The following is a 25,908-nucleotide window of genomic DNA, read 5'->3' as shown; positions in this document are numbered from 1 at the left end:
ACCAGCTCAACCGTGAAAAGGTAGGAAAGTTTCGTGACTTTGCCCTATATGTTCACGGTTATCAAACTACCCAACACAAGAAGTAATTTGCGTGAGAGAGTAAGTGTATACAGTACTCCTTCGGGAGTACGCTCCATGCGCGAGAAAAGATGAGAGGCTGAGGGAGCCGCAGCGAGAAACTTCTGGTCAGAATTGGGGTAAGCCATGAACAGAAGAGTGAGGAACTGCTGGTGGGCAAGGCGCTATAATTGTTGGTCTGGAAACCCTAGAGAGAGAGAGAGAAGCTTAGAGAGAGACAGAGATGACTGCGCTTCCTCCGAGCTCTGCCGGGTGCTCCTTTGGAAGGCCAATTTCGAACAACAACTGCCCAAAATCTTGCAGAGCTCTCTCATCCATTTCTACATTGAACCCACGTTCACCATTTCTCAAAAGAGGTTGGTTCTTTTTCTTTTTCTCATTCTCCTCCTCCTCCTCCTAGAATTCCTAGTCTTTTAATATTGTAACCGTTGCTTTTTTCTTTTCTCAGTTTCCCATTTGTGGATTCAGTTTGTTTGAATTTTTGGATGAAATATTGTCCGATTTTCTTGTTTTTCAACTATGGTAAATCGTTGTACTCGAATGAGGTAATGAACAATGGTGATGAGAATCAGGGGAAATAAATGGAAAAATAATCATGATTGCCTTGCCATTTATTTCCCCACCATTGGTCTTTACCTCGTATTGAGTACAATGGTTCGCTAGAGAAAAAGGAATTTGAGAGTTGTGAAAAATGGCGCGGAATTGGTTGGTATTGATTTTGATAAATCTGGAAAAATTGTGGTCTTTAAAGTCCTCTAAGGCTCTAAAATATGAATGTGAGTATTGTGTTGCTATGCTTCTTTTTTCTTTCTCTACGCTTTCTTCATTTTAAATTTTTGAACGCCAACAACATTATCTCAGACACTGAGATATTAGTTTCTATCATGACCTAGAGCTCAATTGGCTTTGTAGAATGTCATGGACATTGGAATGAATGTGGTGTCTTAGTTGCACGAATTGACGACAAGTTCATTTTTTCAAATGAATAAGGGCATATTGGTATCTGGGATGTTGGAAATTTTAGATTATATTATCTCAAATGAAATAATTGCTCATGGAAATCCTCACCTCATGTGGATGTGTATCAGTATCTAAAATGTATAATCTCCATGTTTTTCTGCATTATCCCACACACAACCCCCCCCCCCCCCCCCCTTTTTTTTCTGATCTTTGAAATGAAGGCAAATAGTTGGGATAAGGCTTGGATGATAGTGATGATGAACAAAATCCCGTTGTTCATCTTGCTATCCAAAATGCTGCTATTGGGATATCGACATTTTCTAAAAGACTTAAGGTATTCAAGTCTAATGCTCAATTTTTTTCCACTGTTCCTTTGTGAAAACCATGATACAAAGACACAGATACTTTGTCAGCATCTGACATGGATCAAACATGTGCTGATTGCTGAATACTAATTCCATGCATGGCAAATTACATAGGTGAAAAAAATGCCAAGGATGAGATCAGCGTCTTAGAATTTTTTTTTGTAGATGTTGAGACTATGTCATTTATCAGATGATCAGCATTGCATAGTGGGTTTGAATCACACACCAGAATGGATGGAGAAATGGGAATTGCGTGTTGTTAAAAGCTCCATGTGACGCATATGTTGGGGAGTAGAAACCCTTTGCTCTAAATAGAAAAGAGGGACTACCCATGATATATTCAAAGGACTTCCCTAATAATTTATCATGTAATTCACATGTGTCAAGGGCTTCATATTTGTGTTTTTAAGTATTAAAAAATTCAGCCGCCTGGCCGCCTCGGCAGTCTATACAGGAAGCCGAACTAGATGGCCCTAGGTGGGCGCTCTAGGCGGCCACCTTTTTCCCTAGGCGTGCATTTAGGCAAGCTTAAGGCAGGCACCTAGGAGGGCCACGGTGCCCATCTAGTGCCATCTTGTCAAAATAAATAATAAAAATAAAATAAAATAAAGACATAGCCCTGTTTTAAAAAACTATTTTTTTTTGTTTGAAATATGTAAACTTTTTATATATTGGGTAAATAATTTACAAGGTGCTTAATTTACAGACAACATCCCACAAATTGGGAGATCAGACTACAACAAGTAAGAGGTTTATATAGAACCGAATGTTATACAAGGAAGAGGAAGGGGGTTTAGTAATTAAAGAGGTTTTATATAGGGCCCGAATGTTATACAGGGAAGAGGAAGGTGGTTTAGTAATTAAAAAAGCCTAACAAGGTGGTCGAAAAATTTTGTTAAAAAGTCTTCAAAACCATACAGGCCTGAAACCACTAAAGATGGGAAAATTACAAAAGGAATTTAAGATGGAGAGGGATGCTTCTGTTGGTATACTAGCTGAGCTTCTTGCGGGGATATATTGGTGCGTGGTTGTATCTTATAAACTTGTGAATCAAGTGTTAAGACGGGGCCTTGATGGGCACCACAGAGGTAGTCCCAGTGAGCAAGAGAGGGGTAAAAGGGGAGAGAGTCTGTTGAGTGGTCTGGTCCGATCTCAAAGCAGCCTTCTTTTGTGGCAACAAGTCAGCAGGGCAAATATAGACCCAGTGAGGGAGGGGAGGGAGGGGAGAGATTGTGGGCTCGTCCTGCGTGGAACAATCCTCTGCTACAACTTTCTGCGACTCAGAGATACTCGTAGGGTGTGGGTGGGGGAGAGGGTGAGTATAGGATACACTCAAACTATGGATGGAATAAGAGAGAGAAAGAGAGGATAAGCTGAGGAGGAGGAGGAGAGTTAGAGAACAAATCCAAGGAGAGAGGTAGGGGAGGGATGTAAGATGAGAAAGGGGCTTGTAGAGGAGAAGAAACTAGATGAAGAGGGAGAGGAGGAGAAGTGTTAGAAAGAAAAAGCCATGGAGAGGAGAATTAGAGAAGAAAGCTGTAGAGGGGGCAGATATGAGAGAAGAAACATGATGAATAGGGAAGAGAGCTCTGAGACGTAGAGATATAGAGAGATAGAAAGACTTCTGTAAAAAATCGACAAATTTGTTCCTTTTTTTTTCCCTTTTTTTTTTCCTTTATTTTTTCCTTTTCTTCTTCCTTTTTTTCTTCCAACCTTCTTTTTTTCCCCTTCCATAGCTTGGATGAAATTGGGGAGGGGGGGGGGGAGAGAAAGTTGAATGAGGGGGGAGAAGATTAGGAGAGATAGAGAGGAGAGAGGGAGGGATAGGTTTCAAGGGAGGACTTGTGGGAGGGTGCTGCAAATGAAAGAAATATGCTCAAACATTGAATTGAGCCTCCAGGGGTGATCCTATAGCCCAAAGGATGGTGGTTTTGGAATTTGATTCTACAATAATCCCCTGAGCATTGCAACCCATAAGTGCAACCTTCTTGAGGCCTTAGAGTAGGGCCAAAGCCTCTGCATATGTGGAATCTTTGAATTTGAAAGTAGCCCTCCAATATCATGGATTCCTTATGGAAGAGCCATCTACATTTAGTTTTAGAAAACCAAGGGGTGGGGGTGTGACCAGAGAGGCCGAGGTCTACTTGAAGGGGTAGATAGGTTAAGTAAATAGTCTCAGTTTGTCAAAAAGTGGAAGATTGGGATGTTCGCAAAAATAGGTGTTGGTTTGACCCAAAGGGAGATTATGATTGATAGCGTTTCAACAATAGATTGCTGGGTTTTTAGTGTGCCTCTAAGAGTTCTTGCATTTTTCTCTATCCACAAACTCCATAGTAGAGTCACAATAAATAAATGACATAATTGTTTTCCATTTTTTGTGAACGGGGAAAGGGGGGGGGGGGGGGGGGGGGGGGGTTTAAAAAGGATAGTCATGGTTGGGGGAGTGACCCATTGCAGACCAAATAGATTAAGGAGGGATGACCAAAGTCCCATGGAGATTCCACAGTGAATGAAAAGTTGAGGAATCATCTCTCTTCTTGGTGACAAAGAATGCAGCGGTTGGGGACTGATACGTTGCGACGTTGTAGTTGGTATAAGGTTAGTGTCCTTCCATGAAGGAGGACCCAGATGAAGGCTTGGACTTTATGGGGGATAGGGAGCGACCAAGATTTGTTGTGTTGGGGTTGGAAGTTTAGATTTGAGAGGAATGAACTATAGAAAGAAGAAATTGTGAAAGAGCTCGAGGAGGTCAAAGACCATATTAGGGCATCTTGTTGATTCAGTGACCTAAAGATGGGGTCTAGAAGTTGAAGGAGCGAGGTAAAGGAGTTTGATTCTTGCTCTGAGAGGTTTCTCTTGAAAATTGGGGTCCATTCAAGGTTGGTCCCACTGAACTATACATATTCAGCTATAAGAGCTGCTTGGTTGCTAGCCAGTAAATATAGAGAGGGGAAAGATATGTTGAGAGGGGTATGACTAATCCAAAGTTAGGCGAAAACTTTATGCGATGACCGTTGCCTAGTTTGAGTCTAGCGTGATTAAGGAAAGCACTCTTGGTGAAGGAGATGCTTTTCCATGCACCAGAGGACCTATGATGTGGGGATCTACCCAACCACTCTTCATTTCCCATTCTATGTGTAGTACAAATGACCTGTTTTCAATAGACAAGATGAAATGAAGAAAGTTTCCGCCACCATTTACCCAAAGGGTGAGGTTCATAGTTCTTAAATTTTTTATTCCCAATCCGCCAAAGTTTTTTGGAATACAAAATTTTTTCCATGCTATTAAGTGGTATTTTTTGTGACCTACCGTTCCGGACCACAAAAAATCTCGCATAAGTTTTTCCAATTGGAGGATGACAAAGATAGGGATTTGAAAGAGAGAGGGATTTGGTGTTGCTTATATTTTACAAGAGATGCTTACTTATAAATCCGACCATATTAGAGCTCGTCAAGAACTACTTGGTATCACGATCGTTGGAGGAAAGAGGATGCTCCAGAATTTTTTTGATTGCTCGTTCGAGAACTACGGTCTTTGGCTCTGGAACTAAAGCATTAATAGGAAGGAAGCTTGATTAGAATGAATCAGAATGGAGGGAGGCAACATGGGGCAAAGCAAAGGGCAAAGCTTCAATGATTAGGGCTGTTGAAGAACAAAGAATCACATCAATGAATATCGCTGCTCCTCTGGCCCGCCCTAGCATAGCGGTCCTCGCCAGCACAAGCAGATTTTCCACTGCTTATGTTGGTCCCTCTTGTACATAGGAAATGAGACTCCATTTTATTACTACAAATCCATAAAAAAAAGTAGTTTTGTTTCACTCATATAACTATCTGGTTTAGCTCATCAATTAGAATCATTGAATCAATAACGTAGAATATATATATATATATATATATAGGAAGATACTCCAAAATGCCTATAGGCGAAAATGAACAGTGATTTCGCCTACCCTCATCATCGTCCAAAGTTCATCGCACGATCATGATTGTCCGGTAGTATTTCACTTTTCATTTTTTTCTACAAATCGGAATGACCTGAAATTTGGAGCGTGTGTTCATAAAAAATAGGCAAATCTACGAAAAATATCAAAAAAATATTTTACATGAAAAAAATTGACCAAAATACCCCATAAAAGTTTTGGGGGTATTTTAGTCATTTTTTTCACGAATTATTTTTTTTATATTTTTATTAGGTGTGCCTCACTAAGATGTACGCACGTTCCAAATTTCAGATCATTCCAATTTGTAGAAAAACAAATGAAAAATGAAACACTACCGGACAATCGTGACCGTGCGATGAACTTTGTATGGGGATGAGGGTAGGCGAAATCACTGTTCATTTTTTTCCTATAGGCGTTGGGAAGACTTTTCCATATATATATATATATATATATATATAAATATATATATATATATATATATATATATATATATATATATATATATAAATATATATATATATATATATATATATATATATATATATATATATAGATGAGGGTAGACGAAATCGCTGTTCATTTTTTTCCTATATATATATATATATATGGGCAATGATTTCATGCAACCGGTATATAGTAATATGATGCAACAACCCTAAAAATCCTCTTATGGCCATTTGTTTGATCCAAAATTTGAAATATACACTCTTTTCATTCTAATGAGCAATCACAAAAAAGAGAAAAAATTGAAAACACAACTTAGAAAGTATTTTTTAGTCCAATTAACATAGGTCGTTCATTTTGGGAGATGCTTAGATCTAGGCCTTAGAAGGATTTTTTCATTTCTAACTTCTTTGGATGGCTTTATTATCATTAGATGAACAATTCTACAAAAGGAAAAAATGATTTTGAGTTTATAAAGGCTAAGATCTTGAAATTCACAAAATGAATGGTCTAGATTCGTTATTGGAGGGGACTCATTTTGACCATATTTAGGGTTCAAATTGAACTTTTTATTTTGGGGGGATTGATTATTGAGATGAAGAGAGTGTGTATGCAAAATTTGGGGTCATACAAATACCACAAACATGGTTTTCTAGAAGTGTCATGGCATTATACTATGATACATCCGTTGCATTGGATCATTGCTCTAATATATATATATATATATATATATATATATATATATTCTTTTTTGTTCTTTCCTCTGATCCTATACTTTCTTTATAGATAGATGACATGTAGTAGATGGGAATACTAGTGAGTGTGGCTCTAATTGGGGTGATTCTACCCCCAAAAGAAAGGAACCGGCCTTTTCAGGAGGCAAACTTCCGAGTAAATTTTTCTATCAAGTGATCCTAGAGGTGCTTTCTGGGTTTTCCTAGACAAAGAGGCAGACCTAGGTATGAGGAGGGGAGGGTTTCTGTTGAACAGCCTAAGTGATGGGCTAGATTCTCTAACTCTGCATTTTCAACCAGAATACTTATCATTTTGGTTTTGGCTAGTCAATAGCTTGAAAGTTTTGAGGAATCTTCATAGGCAGTCCAATGGATTGGCATTACAAAAGATAATGGTATCATCTGCATAGAGAAGATGTGAAATTATAGGGCCAAGTGAGGAAAACCTAAAACCCGACATGAGACTGCTGTCATATAATCTAGAAATGGTTCTAGAAAATGTTCTCCTATTAGGGTGAAAAGGAAAGGCGAAAGGGGATCTCCTTGCCCTCTGGCTGCTTGGAAGAAGCCTTCCGGGCTTCCATTAAGAAGGATTGCGAATGAAGCTCGTATCCACTTTCTTCAGAGCGGCCGAAGCCGATACAGACTCGAATAGAGTCTAGTAGTTCCCAGTCCACCATGTCATAAGCCTTTTCCTAGTCTAATTTGATTATTAGGCCTTTCTGGCTAGATATGAACCGGGTGTGGATGAGCTGTTAGGGCTCCGTCTAGGATTTGCCTATTTGCCACGAAGGCAGATTGGGCTGGGTAAATGATTGAACTAAGAACTTCCTGTAGTCGGGAAGCGAGCACCTTAGCGAGGATTTTATAGGAGGAGTTGAGTAGGCTAATTGGGCAAAAGTCTCGCATCCTATTGGTTCCTTCTTGTTTGGGCACTCAAGATATGAAAGTGCAATTTATGGCTGAGTTTAGCTGCCCTTTATAAAAGAACTCCTCAAAGAAAGCCAAGAGGTCCAGGGCAGTTGTGTCCCAAATGTTCTAGAATATTGCTACTGGGAAACCATCTGGTCTTGGAGCCTTGTCTTTGGGGAGGTTAAAAACAGCACTGTGAATTTCCTCGATGGAAAAAAGCCTTTATAATATATCTAAATCAGCTTTGGAGATGGATTGGAAGGTTAATTCCCCCAGAGTAGGGCGCTTGTTGGTGGGTTTAGAGAAAAGAATTTTTAAGAACCTAATGAACATTTTGCTAATTTGGGAAGGCTGGGAGAAAGAGTTGGGCCCTACTGAAATTTGATTAATTGCATTCCCCCTACGTTTGGAGCTGGCTGTCTTATGGAAGAAAGCAATGTTTTTTCCCCCTTCTTTGAGCCAATTGATTCTAGAACGCTGGAACCAATAGGTTTCCTCTTGGTTAAGTGTTGGGGGAAGATTTAGCCTGAAACCTAGAATCTCTTTCCTGAGGTGTAAGAGGGCGGGTTTCTTCTACAGAATCTAAAGCTGAGATTGATGCCGACAAGGCTATGATAGGGTTCCTAAAGTTTGATGGCAGATTTTTGCACCATTGTAAAAAGTGCATAATCTCCTTTAAAAGAAAGTAAAAATGTACGAAGAAGAAAAAGAAGAAGAAGTAGAAAGAAGAAGGCAGGGTTTAGACAGAAACAATCTTGAGAATAAAAACACTAACTGCCATTGATGTTGAAGAAATCTTGTCCTCTCTCTTTCTCTCCTCTTTTGTCTCCTTGCACAAACAAGAGGGAGGTGTTGCAAAGACAACAGATTAAGAAGAATTTAACCCCCCCTCCCAACCAAAAGAAAAAACAATGTCCGCCCTAATCCGACATTCTGAACTGCATAATATTTAATATGTGAGCCGTCCCAACACCAGTAGGTATTGTGGGCACATTCAAAAGTGTCTCATATGGAATATTACTGTCATATTAGTGGGCCCAAACGGGTTGTTACCTGGACTCTGGCCTGGGATCAAGACCTATTGGAAGGCCAATAAAAGTTAGGTTTACTCACTTCTAGTCAAAGGGGATTGGTTCTAAGAATGTCATAAATTGGGCAAAAAGATCATCCCCCTGCCTCTAGATATTGGAATAATTTTTTGTCTAGATCTTTGAGATTTGCAGAGGATTGTCTCTTGGCTATAGGCAAATGCAGTTGTGGATCCTTGCGAAAGACAGTGCCGTTGGGAACAATTTTGCGATTAGTAGACCTCTATCCTAACTAGAAAATATTGCATCCTTTTTTTTTCATACTGCTGTGCTCTCTCCATGAATTTGGACTGATTCTGTTACACGCAATCTGTATGCCTTTTGTATTTCCCTGAAATAGTCAATTTTTTCAAAAAACTATAAATATATGAGTTGTCTGATTCTGATTCAAAAGGGAGATATCGGCACATCAAAAGCTTCAAGTTTCTACATCATGATATATATAAAACATATGATTTCTTTGAAACTAGTATGCTAAAGTTCTATTATTTTTTTTAAATGATCTCCTTGGGAATTTTCCAACTTATTGATGATAGAAAAGAAGCCTCTCAGGGTAAATGAAGGATCATCCACAAACACAAAGTTATGAATGCGACCTTTATTGCTATAATCCACAAACAGAGATGCCATAAGGCTCATCATTAGCACCTATAAGATCTTTGGTGAAAGTTTTGGCAACTAGATTAATAGAAGTGTTGCATCATGCCGTATCTTCTTGCAAGGGGCATTTGTGAAAGGCCACCAGATCCTGGATGGGCTTTTGACAACCCATGAAATGATAGTCACAAAAACAAAGTGCCAGGTGTCATATGCAAGCTAGACACCGACAAAAGATACGACCTTGTAGACTGAGAAGTGTTGGATCAAATAGCGAAAGCTATATCGTGTGATCCATGGTTTTTCAAGCTTCTCTTGAAGGGCTGGTAATTTTGCATCTGCAAATCTATGACGATGCCCTGATCTTTATTGAACTAGAGAAAAGGCGAATACTAATATGTGACTGTTTGGTACTTGAAGTTACATCTATCTCTAAATCAATTCATTTAATCTTAAGCTCATATAAGTTGATATGAGTCTATAAACGTTGGAGGAGCTAGCTGCTAGGACTGGGTTTGAGGCAAGACATATTAATAAGTAAATATTCGGGACTGCCTCTCTATGTGTACCTATTAAGTAAATGGATGTAGTGGTGGAATGGCTTAAGAGAAAGTTGACTACTTATCCTTGGGGGTGTGGATCAGCCTTATCAAGGCCACTTTAGCAAATTTACCAATTTATTCTGTCCCCGTGTAAGAAGTTGCATCTGTAGCCAAAAAATTGAAAGGTTTCAAAGTGATTTCTTATGGGGCGTTCACAAGGTCAACACAAGTTCCATTTAGTATGCAGGTGAACAGTGCCTTCCAATAAACAAGGGGGCTTGAGCATTAGAAAGATAAAAGAGCTACGAGGCATTGCTTTGGAAGCCGTGGTGATGAGATGCCTAAAACACCATCCTTCTATGGAAAGAGTTGATTGGCTCACAAATATGGAATGGAGGAGAATGAGTGGTGGATAAACAGCGCCATGCATCGCCAAAGGATCTTGGGAGTCTGGCATGGCAGAAACTCAGTCAGAGAAAATTTCCTAAGAATTTTAGCTTGACATGAAGCACTTGATTGATATCAGGTTTGAGCTACTTGCTAATGGCTGAAACTGGAATATGTATATCTTTCTATCACACACTTAGGATATATATGATGTGGTTAACTTATTGGCATGCTTTTTCGCAAGTACTTTATGTCTCTATTATACATTAGACCACCTGATGGATTTTTTTGGTGCTTGCTTTCTTGTGGCATCCTGCCGCATTGCATTTCATGTGGAATCATTGATTCTTATTGTTTTTCTTCTCTAGATATTCACTGATTGACAATTAGAGTGATTATTATCTTAACAAGTGATTCTTATCTTAACAACTCTAATTTTTAGAGTGCATGATGTATTCTTTGCTAATTCGGTGCACCTGTTTTAGTGCAATTCTCTGCCATAAATTTGAAAGCACAATGTGACCGGGCAAGTCAATACCGATTAATTTTTTTAATCTTTTCTTATGTATTACCATACAAGTGTCCTAATACAGAATAAAAACACAAGAATACCAAGGACTCTTACTTGCTTGTCATCAAACGAAATTACATTCATAAAATGAATCTAAAAATTACATAAAAGTTGCAATTGAATCTAGAAAGCATGAAATAAGGAAATACCACATACCTTGCCTCAAGTGACCCCTAAGGACTTCGTACACCTCACACTGGGTCTCCTCCACCAATGGCATATGGGATATAGGTTCAAGTACTTGTTTCACAACTTGGGAAGCCTAGACAAAACCAGCAGAGAGCATAACATGGGATAATCTCGACCAACGCTCGACACATAGCATAAGGCCAAGACCTATGGCTAAGCTTTGTGGCTCAAGCGTGCCACTCCTTCAGGGTTTTTTTTTCCTTTCCAAACTCTAATCTTAGATAGAGAAGAGAGATTAGAGAGGGGCATGCCACTCTTTTGGCTCAGAGAGAGAGAGAGATTAAGATACGAGGTGTAGAGAATGAGCCCCCATAGCTGGTTTATATAACATAAAGGCTAGGGTTTCTAAGGTTAGGGTTTTGATATTATTATAAGACTTAATCTTGACTTTTGATCATGGAAACCTGTGAGGTGAAGAGATCTTTTGCATTCATTTTTTAGGTCAACCATCATGATTAAAGGAATGAGGTGGAACCATTATCCCTTAGGTTCCATAACTTTATTCCCATCAAATTTGTATAGAGAAATTACTTAACTCTTACACGTTCCCTTTTTGAAATCAATTATAATCTCTACACAAACTCTTTCCTAAAATTTTCAAATCAATATGCATGCTTTTGACACATGCCTCAAATAGGATAGAAAGAAACAAGGAGGTGGGGCAGCACCACCCTATGGGTGGTCATTTGGGTGCCATGCTCCACTAATTGGTGGGCCTAGTAAATCCCAATGGGCCCCCAATACATTAAATATATTTTACAGATATTAAAGTAAATTTTATAAAGCCACTAAGTATTTGATTTTCCTCTTTGATTAAAATAAATTTGAAAAATTGATTTTTCTTTATTTAAAATCATTTTGCAGTAAAATAAAATACCCCGAGAGGTCTAGAAATTCATTTTAATTATCTGAAAAATAATTAAAACATATTAAAACATATCTAAGAAGATATGATGGGAATTGGATCCACAGAGTTAGGATTACAACAAATATATTGAGGACTCCCTCCTTTCTAGAGATCGGATCTCACTGATACCTTATCAAACTGGTCCAACAATTCCTATGATCCACTGCCCTTCGCAGGGGTTCATGATTGGACTGTCAAAGTCATCCAATAAATGAAGGAGACACGATCCTAGTCCATAGATTACAGGTCTCTCCCTGAGGACAAGTTCAGGCCCCATTTTAGCACTATGCTTCATAGGTCTTTCCAACACAGGCCAATGTGGCAGGGAGTCATCTCTTCCGCACATGTATACATCACACACCTTTAACCAAAGGGCCCATTCCCGGATGGCTCTTTAGTGTACTTGTCGTGTGATAATAATGATGAGATTTTAGGTCCTTGTTTTATCTGGTCAACTACCATACACCAGGTTCACATTTAGTCCCCTGGCGTATCTGTCCTGGGTGCAACTCCAACGTCATCAAGGGATGACTCCACATCAAAGCCCTTATCGGTTTTGCTCACACAATGCTCAGGATAACGGGTTTTAGACATCACCTTGAGCCATATGCTGTCAAAACTCAGGTGAGTCTCGACATTAGCAATGCCTCACCACACTCCCACTGGAGCCAATATTTCACTATATAATTTCAATACGTGCTCTCATAAGGCCTTTAAATGACCACATAACCCCAAAAAAATTGTGGTGAGAAATTTTTGCTTTTCATTCTTCTTGTCAACATTTGTTTTTATCTCTCCTTCTCATCTCAAAACATTGTTTTGGCATGTGCTTTAAGAGTCACCTTTGCCAATGATGTCAAGACATCGCCGTCGCTGAGTCCTTAAGACTTTTGGACTTGAGCTCAATGCCAGTGTGTCAAAACATGGACTGCCTAATGCCTAGGCGGTCCAAAAGGCCTGGGCGCATCGCCCCAGCCTAGGCAGCCAAACTAGGCTGCCATCATAAGAACATGCTCTAACCATTAGCTCATACATTTTCCTGGTATGGTTGCTGGAAATTTATTGATGTACTATGATATATGTCAGTGATTGCATCTAAGCTTCTTTTATGTGTGGAAAACTACACTGCTGATATGATGGAGAAGCTGGCAGAGATTTGAACTGTATTTCATTGACAGTTTTTATTTATTTATTTGACCAACTGCTACAATGATTAACAGCTATTTTTCTTGATAATGGCAGTTTTCAATGACTCAAAAGGGACTGAAGTATCCTTAGATTCTCTAAATGAAAGATCTGAAGCTGACAGACTTGTTGATAGCATGGATTTTGGTGAATTATGTAATGAGTTTGAGTGCATCAGTAGCCCTGCTGTAGAATCTACAGCAAGGCAGCTTGCACGAGATATTCTGGAGTTACGAGAAGGCAATCGTTCTCTTGGAACTTTTTCAATATCGGTCAAGTACAAGGTTGACATTTCTTTTGAAAGCTGTGTTGAGAAGCTTTTAGGATAAGTATTGCTTGCCATTGAATATTATTTTGATAAGTTCCATGACACAATGCTGCTAAATAACTGACAGACCCAGACTTTTCTATCAACTAGAAAGCTATGTCAGTTGCGAAATTATGTAAAGGAAACTGTATGTTTTCCTCTTGAGTTGCTGTCTCAAATAACCTACCGGAACTTGTATCATTTTGTTGGTTATTTGGTTAATTTCATTGGTTTTGCACCCTTTGCAAACTCTCATCTGTTATTTAGTACTTGGACTGCTAATGCTTGTTTGTTGTATTAATGTGTATGGAACTCTATGTTCATAACGACGTCATGCTTGCTTTTGGTACTCCAGAAAAACAAATCTTGATCGAACCTATATTTGCCCAATGGATACAATCCGCTCATGGTAAGACTTCATATGGATTTGATGTATGCTTATCTTCAACAAACGGCCCAGCATTCAATGCTGATCGAAGCTTATGGTTTCTTATTATATATTGTCAGTTTTGATTTTATACTTCTCCATATTTGACACATTGTTCAAAATGTGTTGTTCGATATTCACATAGATCTTCTGTTGGATGTGTCATGTAAAATGTGCCAGGATGAAGACATGATTATTGATTTTGATGGAGATGGTGTTGTGGCAAGGTGTCGCTTCTTATAGAAATAACGAAATAACAGGAAAAATAGGTCGTTTTTGAGGCCACCATTTGTTCCCTTCCTCTATTTCTAACTAGAGTCTCCTTATTATTAGGAACAATGCAATGGAGGGTATTTTCCCATGATTAAAGTTGGGAGGAAGGATTTCCCTTGCATTCGGAAATCATTTCCCTTTTTACCTTGGGGTTGTTACCTGTTGTCATATTGAAAGTATCAATTGTAAGGATGGGTTTGTTTGTGATCGTGGTCGACAATTGCTTCCTGTGAATCGATGTAATGAAGGATATGACATTTATTTGAAATAATTTTGAGTTGTTAGAATGCCTGGAAATTCATCTTGGTGTCATTGTGGATTGGACGAGTAGAGAATATATCATGTATAATCTTTTGAGGGTTAATCATTGAAGCGTTAGTTTTAAGAGAGAGAATGCCATGCGCATGTAAGGTTCTTTCCAAAAAATGGGAATGTGTTGAGAAAGGACACCCGTCTTAGGTTGAAAAAGTACTTCAGTTATACCATTGGCAGCCAGAGTATGACAACTCGTGTTATCTTTCTTTATTGTTTTACATGTAATCTTCTTACAATGATACTGTTCTCTTTTTCTCCATTAGGCAACATTTTTAATTTTAATTATTTTCAGAGTCATTATTTATTATTTGTTATTCTTATTGTTATATACTTTACTGTCCCTTAATGACTGAGAGTTTAGAAAATAATTACAACACAATAAAGTTTCTTCTCCAATTATATAGCTCATTTATTAGTACCTCTGTGTGCTGTGAACGTTTCATGTATAGTTGCTTTGAGGTTTCATCTGGTCATCTTGGATAAAAGTTTTTTATTGGAGGCTACTACATAAGTCATCATTTCCTCATAAGAATGTATTTGCTGCTTAAATCTATTGGAATAATGTTTTCAACAATATATAATATATTAGGGATGGATCCTGGACACTAAGATGGATTTCCTGTTAAGTGCTAAGTCATACATCAAAACAAACCTAAACTCCTTTTGTTCCCAAAAGATGATGGTCTCCTTGATCCTATTCGTGATGACCTCTAACTGAGACTCCTCTTGAAGCTCCGCCTATTAAGTTCGATCCTTGTGGTTCATACTGAGGCGAGGGTGGAGGCTAGGCCCTAAGGATGGGAAACATATGGAAAATAGGCTGCAAATAATTGTTGTATGGATCCTGGTGGTACCCAACACCCATCGAAAAGATTAAGAATGAGGACCAGTGACAGAATCATGGAGGAACAGATGGTTTGTTGTTTCCTCACTAGCTTTCATTAGGTGAATACCCTCTGCTGAAGATTGTTAACCAGCCCTTTTGCTTTGACAAGGCAGCTAAATATGTGGACCTTCAGAGGGGCAGGAGCGAACCAAGCTCTTGTTAGCCAGATAAAAGGCCTCTGTTGGGTTTATGTGGCCATTAAAGGCCTTACGAGAGCTTGTGTAAGCATTTTATGTACTGACACATAAACTCAGTGAAAGTGTGGTCCTTGTGTGGACCATACTGGGCAAATGCTATTTGCCGATACTCGGACTGGGCTCGACATGCTAGCCCAGCCGAGTTTGAAAAACCCAAGATACGTGGGCATAGGGATATACTGAGAAGGGTTTAGTGGGTTAGCCCTTGATGAGGTCGGAGTATGTCCAGATGAGAGTCGAGGGACTGTGTAGTCCTTGCGTGTGATGAATAGCTTTAAGAGATAGGCTTAAAACCTCATCGTTATATCATCACACGACATGTATATAAATAACCGTATTGAGATTCACCAATGAGGGTGAACGTGTACATGTGCGAGAGATTATCCTTTTGTACCATAGAGTCTGAAAAGACAAAATTTATTCTTGGGAATAAAAAGACACGATAAGTAAATAAGTAAGAAACAAAAGAAAGCGTCGGAGATTACCTCAACCGGGCTTCTTACACCTCACACCGAGTCAGGGTGACTTGTGGGGTGAGAGATATGAACCCTCCGTTCCATAGATAGACTATCAAGATCACATGAAAGGTGCTAGAACTATTATCCCCCATTTGTTAAACCATTTTCTCATCAATTAATTTAAATAAAAAAATGATATATGATAATATTGTACTTTCTTATTTTATGTACAAACCTTCTCACACATACCAAAATTTGATTCAAAGTTTCCTCAAAGCACAAGCTTTCCATAGCACAATATTTCTTTTCCCTCAAGCCATGAGCGTGATCGCACAAAATAGAAGGCTCCTCAAGGTGGGGCGTACCACCTTAGGTGGAACCCTATGGTCCCCAACCAATTGACATGGTGGGCCAATTTATCTTATTGGGCTTCCCATGCAATATAAAAATATTAAAAATAATATATGATTTTTAGAAATTCATAAAATCATATTTGAATAATTATATCAATGTAAAATCAACATCTCTATTTTTACAAATCCAAATTTGATAAATAAAATATTCAGAGATTTAGAAAAATTCAAATAACAATTCTAAAAAATCATATAATGTCAAATCTATCATAATTAAATACTTTGATGGGAAAATGATTCATATGGTCTCGGAACAGATAAATATACACTAGGGCACTCTTACCTTCTACTGTGGACCACAGTCCCCACTTGCTTTCTTAAACCGACCCAATGTTTTCCATGACCCACAGTCCATGCAGGGGCTCATTAGTGGGTCATCAAAGTCAAGCTAATGGGCAAGGGGTCGTAGTCTTAGTCTATGGATTTCAGGTTCTCCCCTAGAGACGAAACTAAGGTCACCTAGACCTGATGCAATCCATTGCTCTATGGTGCATAGGGGTTAGCTCTCGCACATGCACAAGCTTCACCCTGAAATGTGGTTTGCTTTCTCGAAAACGGCTATCATATGTGCGTGCCGTTTGATGGTACTCGGATGAGGCTTTGACCCCATCTCTAAAGGCCTCGACCACACACAAGCTTCACCTTGAAAGGTAGTTCGCTTTCTCGAAAACAGCTATCATATGTGCATGCCATGTGATGGTATGGAGATGATGAGGCCTTGACCCCGTCTCTGAAGGCCTCCATCACACACATGCGCCACATAGTCCATCAGCTCACTCTTTCGGGCATACTCTGACGTCATCAAGGGATGGCCCTTTATAAACCTTATCGGTATATTCTCTATGCCTGGATAACATGGGTTTTTTCAAACCAAACTTACCTAGCTCTTAAACCCTTATAACTCGTTTGCTTAGTATGGTCCACACATGACCACACTCCCATTGAGTTCATGTTCCATTATATCAATAAGTTCATTTACAAGCACTCATAAGGCTTTTAATAGCCATACACATCCAACAGAGTCCTAGTTGCATTATGGTCTGAAGGACCATGATATTTTTTACCTTTAAGGTAGAACCTGAAATCAGTATACTGGGATTGCATCCCCTAGTCTATTGGTTTACTTTGGTGGTCCGATCATGAGTCTTTACAATGGACTATGGGTCATGGGAACTGCTGAGTTAGTTTGAGAGAGCTAGGTGGATCGTGGTCTGCAGTTGAAGGTGGAGTGCTCCCATATATTGATAAATTCTTGGATCTAACGGATCCAATTCCCATCAAAATTAATTAATTTTAATTAACTTTATGTTATATGATTTTCAGAATGTTTATTTGAATTTTTGTGAATTTTATGATATTTTATTTTTGCCATTTGGATTTATAATTAAGAGAAATTATTTTTTCAATGTTTTAAATAAAATATGAGATTTAAAATTCTAAATTTAAAATAAAATATTTTTTAAAATTATGTGAGACCCTCCATAAATATGAGGGCCTAATTTAGAACATGTGAGAATTTGGTGGGGCCCATGTGTGGCCACCAAAGGGTGGCACGCCCCACCCATAGGGACTAACTTGATCACCAAGCTAGGTGATAGTTATCCCCTTGTTGGTTGGCATTTCTTTTTGGATATAGCCAACGTACATGATAGATTCAAATATTTAAAATATTTAATAAATCTTGTGAATCAATTTACATGATTCAAGAAATAATGAATGGATATATTATAATAAAAGTAAGAGATATACTTTCTTTATTTAAAGATTTGATGATAATAGATTTACGAAATGGAAGATAAGGCTCTAGCACATCCCTTTGAATCTTGATGGTGATTCAAAGGGATGGATGACTCACATCTCTCAACCCACAAGTCTCCCTAGATCGACCGTAAAGATTTAATCCTACGGATTATAGCAAACCCTAAGGCATAGAAAATCTATAAAAGGAGGCTTTCCCACCTCATAAATCTCTAAACCAATTCTCTTTCTCTCTTTAAGATTTATCTCTCTCTCCCAATTCTCAAGAGGGGCCATGCCCCAACCTAGATAGATCATATCTCTCTCCAAGTTTCTAAGGGGGGCACGCCTAACCAAGATCTCTCTCTCTCTCTTCAATTCTCTAAAGGAGGCACACCCAAGCCATCTCTCCATCTCTTGTGAGTTCTAGGTGTCACGCGTAAGGCTAGAGTTGGTGGTTTTGATAGTAGGTAGCAGAGGGGAGGATCTCCTTGCTAGTAGATCTCTCCCAGTCTCTTTGATTTCTATCTCTCATTTCTCTAAAGATCAAGCCAAGAGGGCTTGAGCAAGACTAAGGCATTGAGGGTTTAGGTAGTTGGTTTTAGATCGAGATCCATATGTCATTGAGAGGGTTTTTCCATAAGTGGGAGACTGAAGAGACTGATCATAAATCCCAAGCATCATCGGAAGGAGTAGATTCGGCGTGGGATGTACTAAGCCAGGTTGAGGTAACCTCCAGCAATTTTACTTCTTTAAATTTTATTTTCTTGATGAGCTCTTCTATTCCCATAAAGCAATGAATTTAAGGTTTTGATCTATAGAATTATATTCAATAGTGGTAGCAAGTGAGAACCGTGTTTCTTTTCTTTTATTTATTTGTTTCAAGAGTTATTTGTTTGTAATTGGACATTGTGAGTGGTCTTGTCGGTGTAAGAATAAGAAAAATAAAGAAAATTTTAATTCATATACACTGTGCTTGATCATATAGTCCAACTTTCACCCTCACTGTCAGGCAGCAGAACAATTGGAAAAAGATTCCATTGATAAGGAACCAAAGGGAACTGCTTCCCACACCATTTTGTCCCTACCACTTTGTGGAATGAACTGAGAGTTGAGAAGGAGCAACAAAGCCTCCCAAGTCTGGTATCTCTGTGTCAATGAGTTTCCTCCTAGTCCTAGGCGATCAAACCAAGTGGCCACCCAAGGATTTATATGAGTGAGAAACAATCATCTCTTGTCCACCTCTAGAAGAAAACAATTTGGGAAAAGCACTTCCATAGTAGAATTTCCCAGCCAACTCTCCTTCTACAGCCTAATTTGGTTCCCTTTTTTACCGAGAATATCACCTGGCTCATGAATGGCGAGTGGGAGGAAGTATCCCTTTGCAACCCTAGAGGCCTGAGCTTTACCCATGTCATCAAGCCCATACCAATGGCAGGTGGCCTGCTGCCACAAGTGTCCTCGTGTGGCAAACTCCACCACCACTTTTCCCTAGAGGGCAGTGTTTGTCTTTTAGCTTCTTAATACGCAGTCCTTAAGCCCTTTTGGACTTGCAAAGTGTCCCAAGTTGCAAGATGGAATTTGTTAAATCCAACCATCCCCAACCACCGAGTCTCCTGTCAGGGGTGCCTATTGTTGATGGTCATTGGCAACCTGAAAAGCAACATCTGATGTACTTGGATTTTTGGAAGGGTGTCTTTTATCAAAGTTGATCTTTCCCCCCTTAAGAGAGAAACCTTGCTGCCAATCTGCATTCAACCCTTTTCACAACCTCAACCCCTTGGTCCTTTCTTGGTCTGCCGAGGCAGAGGGAGACCCAGATGGGGAAAGGGGGTAAAGTTCTCATTACTCTTTTAATAATGACAAATTATTAAGGTCTAAACTGGGTAAATAAGGGTGTCAACGAGCCTAGCCAAGCCATATGTGAGCATGTTCAAGTTCAGGTTGCATGGGTGAGAACTAGCTTGAGCTTGGGTTGAGCTCAACTGAGCTTGAACTTGGCTTGGCGTCTTATTTAAAGTAGCTTGTAAACTAACTGAGATAAGCCGCAAACAAGCTGAGAACAAACTCATAGGCACAGCAATAGACAATATAATCTTTATGTTATAACTTATGAATAAAACATCTTGAGTTTCCTATTCAAGGTGAGGTCAATATAATATAATATAGTTCAATATCATCTAATATGATATGATCTAATATAATATGCATCATTTTTTCTGTGGTATGTGTATTATGTATTAAACTAGGTCAAGCCGAGCTATTTACAGGGAAGGATGGGGATATACTCACAAAAATTTACATCTAAATTGGAAAAATATTGCTTGTACCCTCAAGAGAAAAATATGTCATACTGTCATAGCTAGAATTGGATCCCACCTCCCCCTATTGATATCAAATTACATTTTGTTGGCAGCTGGAGGGGCAATCTAGGTCCAGCTGGTATGGATGTACTTTCCGTAGTCACCAGGGGGATAGCTTGTGTTTGTATTCTGGCCTGGCAGATACTTGCACGCTAATGAAGCTGGGGCCAAGTACCTATTACTCAATGTGTAGATCTGAGTGGGGACTTCTTATTGTGCAAGGGGATTCGGTTAATTCTATAAGATAGACCCAAACCCCTTAGAGTGCCGATGGGGACTCCAAGAAACCTTGAGGTTGAAGATATCTTACAAGGCTTAAATGTTATCTTCAACACTCTGAATGCGAACTTGAGGAGGTCACAGATAACCTAGCCAAAGAAACAGTTGCACCTTGTTCATGGCTACAGCTATCTAGTGTTAAGTTTTTCCTGGCTTTGTATACACAATTTTGTCCAGAGTCCATATGACATCAATTTGTAAGTTTATATCACCAATACAATACAAGATCATTAATTATCAAAAAAAAAAGAAAAGGGGGGAAGAAACAGAAAACACAATGCATGTTCAAGCCAAGCTTGAGCTTGGCTTATTCAATAATCAAGCTAGTGAAACTCAGCATGGCTTGGGTTGTCAAGCAGAAACATAATGCTCAAGCTTGGCAGCTCGTGAGCTGAGCTGAGCCAGCTTGTGAGCTGAGCTGAGCCAGCTTGTGAGCTGGCTTCGCATGTTGATAGCCCTATGGTAAATGATTGAAAAGGTACTATGCAGTCAATTTTGTTAGCTAGATAAACAAAGAAAATTTTAATTTGGGACTATGTGAAGCATCTTTCATATATCTGGCCTTCTTCTTGCTTCTATATTTGTCATTATTTTGCGTCATAGCTTGTCTACTTGTCTATAATGTTGAATATTCTTGTCATATCTAGCACAGGATCCAGTTAGATCTTTTACTGGTCAGGAGAAGTATAAGAGACCTTTGTGGGCAACTGGAGCTTTGGATAAACCTTCTGTGGTGAGTAATTGGTACACAACATGTTGACTTAGTATATTTATGTGCTTTGAAACTTGTCCCTTTTGCATGTGAACTTGCACATTTCATGAGTCACCAAACTCCTTGTGCTTTTGGATATAATTTAGCTTCTGTAAAGTATGATTTTCAGCCAAATTTGTTTCCTGTACGAGAGCTTACTTTATGCATGTTATGTTATATTTTGAAATGGATGTATGTTATATTTTGAGATGGATGGGTGTTAAGGGATGCTATATGAGGAGGGAAAAATTTTCAGCAGTGAATGTTTGAGATTGTCCAATGAAAACATTTATATATTTTAATTTGAAATGACCATTTATATTGTCCTTTGGAAGAATGTTGCGTATTTCAAGTGCTTTGAGATCACACTACCTCCTCACCTTTTATTTTAGTCATCCATTTGATAAGACAATTACTGTGTTGCTTGTGGTCAATGACTCAAAAGATAAGATTGTTTGTAGGTACACACTCAAGGTTTTGATGTTAATGTGCTTGTACATACGCATACGTGCAGAAACAATGATCGCACGTTTCTATATTGCTACTTGTATGTAACATACTGCTTTTTTTATGTATTTTGGCTAAAGAAACTTAAGATTGTCCTATGCAAATCTTTATTTTTTTGTGGGCCATTCCTTATGACTTGTAACAAATATAGTGGTCCATTAAATTTTTCTGGTAATAGCCTCAGGCAGGCATTGGTATTATATTTAGTATTATGTCTATTAATCTTTAGCGTATTCTATCCAGTCATTCATATCTCATCATATTTATGGTATTGGGATTGTGTGAGTTTGTGCATGATCCTGCTGATCACAGAATCCTATATACATTGTATCTTAAAAGGTCATCAAAAGAACTATTTGAAAAGGATCTCTTCTATCCTTCTTTGGACTTAAAACTTCACCTAAAACATGTTCATGAATTGGCTACCTGTTGGCTGTTGTCATATGATATACTTCATCTCCACTGTGGATAATTTAATTTTTATGGAGAATTAAGATAAAAACATTGTTTTATGATACAATTGAGAAGAAGCAAATAGACATGTGACAAAAGTATGCTTTCGTCTTGTGAAATTCCACGGAATAGGTATGAGAATTCCGTGGAAGTAGAATATCCCCATTTTTGTTCCACTGTGCTTGAAACTTCAGAAAGTATTCATATCTCTTTAAAACATTCACTGAAGTTGTCTACAAGCCCATAAATATCCCCATTTTTGCATTCATATCTCTTTAAAACATCCACTGAAGTTGTCTACAAGCCCATAAATATCCCCATTCTTGCTCCACTGTGCTTGAAAGTTCAGAAAGTATTCATATCTTTTTAAAACATCTGCTGAAGTTGTCTACAAGCCCATAAAGTTTGCAAATTTTACTAGTATAGGAATTGCGAGTATGCCATACAACTTATAGTTATCTATAATGGATAATTGTTGCATGTATAATGCAGTAATTTTTCCATGCCTGATAATTTGATTAATTTGGGTTGACATACTTTATATCTATGTAACCCATTGCATACTCTATCTATGTAACCCATTGCATACTCTTCTCACAGTACAAACGAAGTACGCATAATAATTTACATAACCACAATATTTTATCATTGATTACATAAACCTTAATGTCATGGAAGCATAAACATATATTGGCTGGTCAAGGGAAGTAATAATCTGTTGGAACTGGAGATTTTGTTTATAATTGAAATAGTTATCTTGCCCCTGTTATTCATTCCTGTAAATCCAGAACTTGCTTTGACTTTTCTTTTTAATTTGATTGCTGTTATTGTACTTGTATTTCTCCCCCCCTGTTTTTTTGGGAGGGTTATGTTCTGACTTGGTCAAATCGATGATACAAATCCAGTGTTGTCTTAGACAGTGCAGGAGATGGTGATGCTCTCAACCAGTGTGCTGAACATCAAATGGACAATCAGAGGAAAGCCTAAGTTCTTTGTTTCGAGTTTTGGGGGTGATTTGATTCTTTCTGTTAGTTCTGTGTTTACCTTAAATCAGATAAGTGGTCAAGTACTTCAACATGAGGAGGTTTGGGATCTCTCTGCATCATCTGCAATAGCTCACATGTACTTCTGGATTTCCCGACGTCTACATGCCACAATTGAATCTGGGAAAGATGTTGTGGAAACTGTTTCAGATATCACAAGCCGGTTTACTAAAGAAAAAGAGAACTTGGATGTATATCCAGATCCTTCCGGTGATCCAACAAAGGTAAGGCACGCTTCAGGTTAGTTTTGATGTGGAAGAAGTGAAATCTCTAAAAATTGCTCGCTATTTTTCAATGCCTACAATGAATGATATTGAATAATTTTTCAATGTTTCTTCTTTTGCCCAAAAGCCCTGGGTAGGGCTTGATTGGCACCATATAGCCATTTTTGTTCTCTGAACCAAGGCTTTAAGTTATATTTCATGTGCCCGTATCATCATCATCAGTTTAGCTTTTTCCCAATTAATTGGGGTCGGCTACATGAATCCTGGTTCAACATTCTGCTCTATTAAAGGCCATATCCTCAGTGATATCATAAGTACCCATATATTTTCAGACTACTTCCAACCCCATCCTTTTGGGCCTGCCTCTTGCCCGTTTCAGTCTTTCCTGTACTTGGTCGGCGCCACACATGGCCAGCCCACCTAAGTCTACTGTCTCATTTTATTGTCTATTGGTGTCACGCCTAAATTCTCTCAAATAGATTCATTTCGAATTCTGTCCCTTCTTGTCTTGCCACTAATGCATCTCAACATCCTCATCTCTACTACACTTATTCTATGAGCATTGTTTTTCGTTCGCCCAACATTCCGCCTCATAGAGCAAAGCTGGTGTCACCATTGTCCTATAGAACTTTCCCTTCAGCCTCATTGGTATGTGGCGATCACATAAAATTCCAATTGCACATTTCCACTTCGCCCACCCAGCTCTAATTCTGTGTGCGACATTTTCCTCGATCTCACCATTTTTTTGGATTATCGACCCAAGATATCGAAAGTGCGGTCTTTTTTTACTTCCTGACCATCAATCTTAACTACTTCCTTGTCTCTACACCTATTATTACTAAACTTGCACTCCATATATTTTGTCTTAGTCTGAATAATTTTAAAACCTTTGGATTCTAGAGCATTCCTCTAAAGTTCTAACTTTGTGTGGACGCCGTTTTGGATCTCGTCAATCAAAACTATGTCATCTGCGAACAACATGCACCATGGTACCTCATCCTGTAGGTGCCTAGTTAAGTCGTCCATAACTAAGACAAAGAGGTAGGGTTCAATGCTGACTCTTTATGTAGGCCTATTGTCGCTGAAAACTCACTCGTCTCTTCCCTAGTTTGTAGCCTAGCTAGCGCTCCATCGTACATATCTTTCACTAAGTCAAATGTATTGTCTAGAGACGTCTTTCTTTTCCAACACTTGTCAAATCAAATCTCGAGGTACTCTATCATAAGCTTTCTCTAGACCAATAAAGACCATGTGGAGGTCTTTTCTCTTGGCCCTAAACTTCTCAATCAGTTGCCTAAGTAGGAAAATAGCCTCAGTTGTTGACCTTCCTGACATAAAACCAAATTGATTTTCAGATACACTTGTTTCATGCTTTAGTCGTTGCTCAGTGACTCTCCCTGAGCTTCATAGTATGGTTCATAAGCTTATCCCTCGATAGTTTGCACAATTTTATATGTTTCCTTTGTTTTTGTAGATAGGTACCACAATACTTTTCCTCCATTTGTCTGGCATTTTCTTTATTCTCAACACCTCGTTGAACAACTTCGTCACTCAGTCAATGCCAATTTCCCCCATGTATTTTCAAACATCTATTGGGATACCATTTAGTCCCAAAGCCTTTCCTATCTTCATAATTTTTAAAGCTTCTTTCACTTCCAACATCCTAATCCTACGCATGTATCTATGGCCTCCGTTTTCACTTGTATGTACGGTCCCTTCTACCACTATGTTTCCATTGTGTTCGTCATTTAATAATTTTTGAAAATAGACTCTCCACCTTTCATGAGGCCCATATGAGAGGAATTATTTGCAATTCTAGGATATGATTAAATATTACTAACCACAATTGTCTCCAAACAGAGTTGGCAAGAGAATTTTTTTAATAGGTTCTAGAGGGTGAGGATATGGATCTTGGGACCTATCTGGGCCTCTTTCTTCCTGAATTTGTTTTATTTATTTCCTTTCAGATTTTGATGGATTATTCCATTGCATTTTGCATTTGTGACATAAAACTACATAAAGTTCCATGAATTTGCCTCTTAGGATCTATTATAAGCATAAATGAATAGGTTATGTCAAGCTAGACTTGTTACTTGAAAGCATGTATTACTTGACTTTCGCGTGTTCTGAAAATTTATATTTATTTTTTTCGTTTTGATCAGTACTTCCAAACGGATGATAATTTCCAAAGAGATGCCTACCAGATTGCACTTTTCTTGGCTGTGATCTACTTTATTGTACAGTTTCTGAGGCTAACTCTGTGAATGAAAGGAACTTCGCATTCTTTCTTGTAATTATGTTGTATACAATGATGTAATGGTATGCACTTTATCTTCTCGTCTGAATGGGATTCTTTGCCTTTTGCCTTGTGAA

At 38.5% G+C, this 25,908-nt stretch overlaps 1 protein-coding gene across 8 annotated transcripts; it reads left to right on the top strand.

The window, feature by feature from the left end:
- The first annotated feature begins 231 nt into the window (after positions 1–231).
- On the top strand, positions 232–25,908 carry LOC18437201 (transmembrane protein, putative (DUF2358)). 8 transcript variants are annotated; one of them, XM_088870501.1, is made up of 6 exons: positions 232–434; positions 9,911–10,189; positions 12,960–13,186; positions 21,210–21,290; positions 23,185–23,535; positions 25,698–25,908. In XM_088870501.1, exons 3-6 carry the CDS (start codon positions 13,040–13,042, stop codon positions 25,797–25,799), a joined length of 681 nt encoding a protein of 226 aa, XP_088726627.1. In that variant the 5' UTR covers positions 232–434; positions 9,911–10,189; positions 12,960–13,039; the 3' UTR covers positions 25,800–25,908. The 8 variants fall into 8 exon arrangements, 4 of the variants coding, with proteins under 4 accessions (XP_088726627.1, XP_088726628.1, XP_011624493.1 ...); XM_088870502.1 differs by having other exon boundaries at positions 9,904–10,189; XR_016058324.1 differs by lacking the exon at positions 9,911–10,189 and having other exon boundaries at positions 23,189–23,535.

The sequence above is a fragment of the Amborella trichopoda genome, chromosome 6 (genome assembly GCF_054954075.1).
Source record: "Amborella trichopoda isolate Santa Cruz 75 chromosome 6, AtrichopodaSantaCruz75HAP2 v2.0, whole genome shotgun sequence".
Classification (NCBI taxonomy): Eukaryota; Viridiplantae; Streptophyta; class Magnoliopsida; order Amborellales; family Amborellaceae; genus Amborella; species Amborella trichopoda.
The sequence above is the reverse complement of the archived record's forward strand: the minus strand, read 5'-3'. Positions and strand labels throughout refer to the sequence as shown.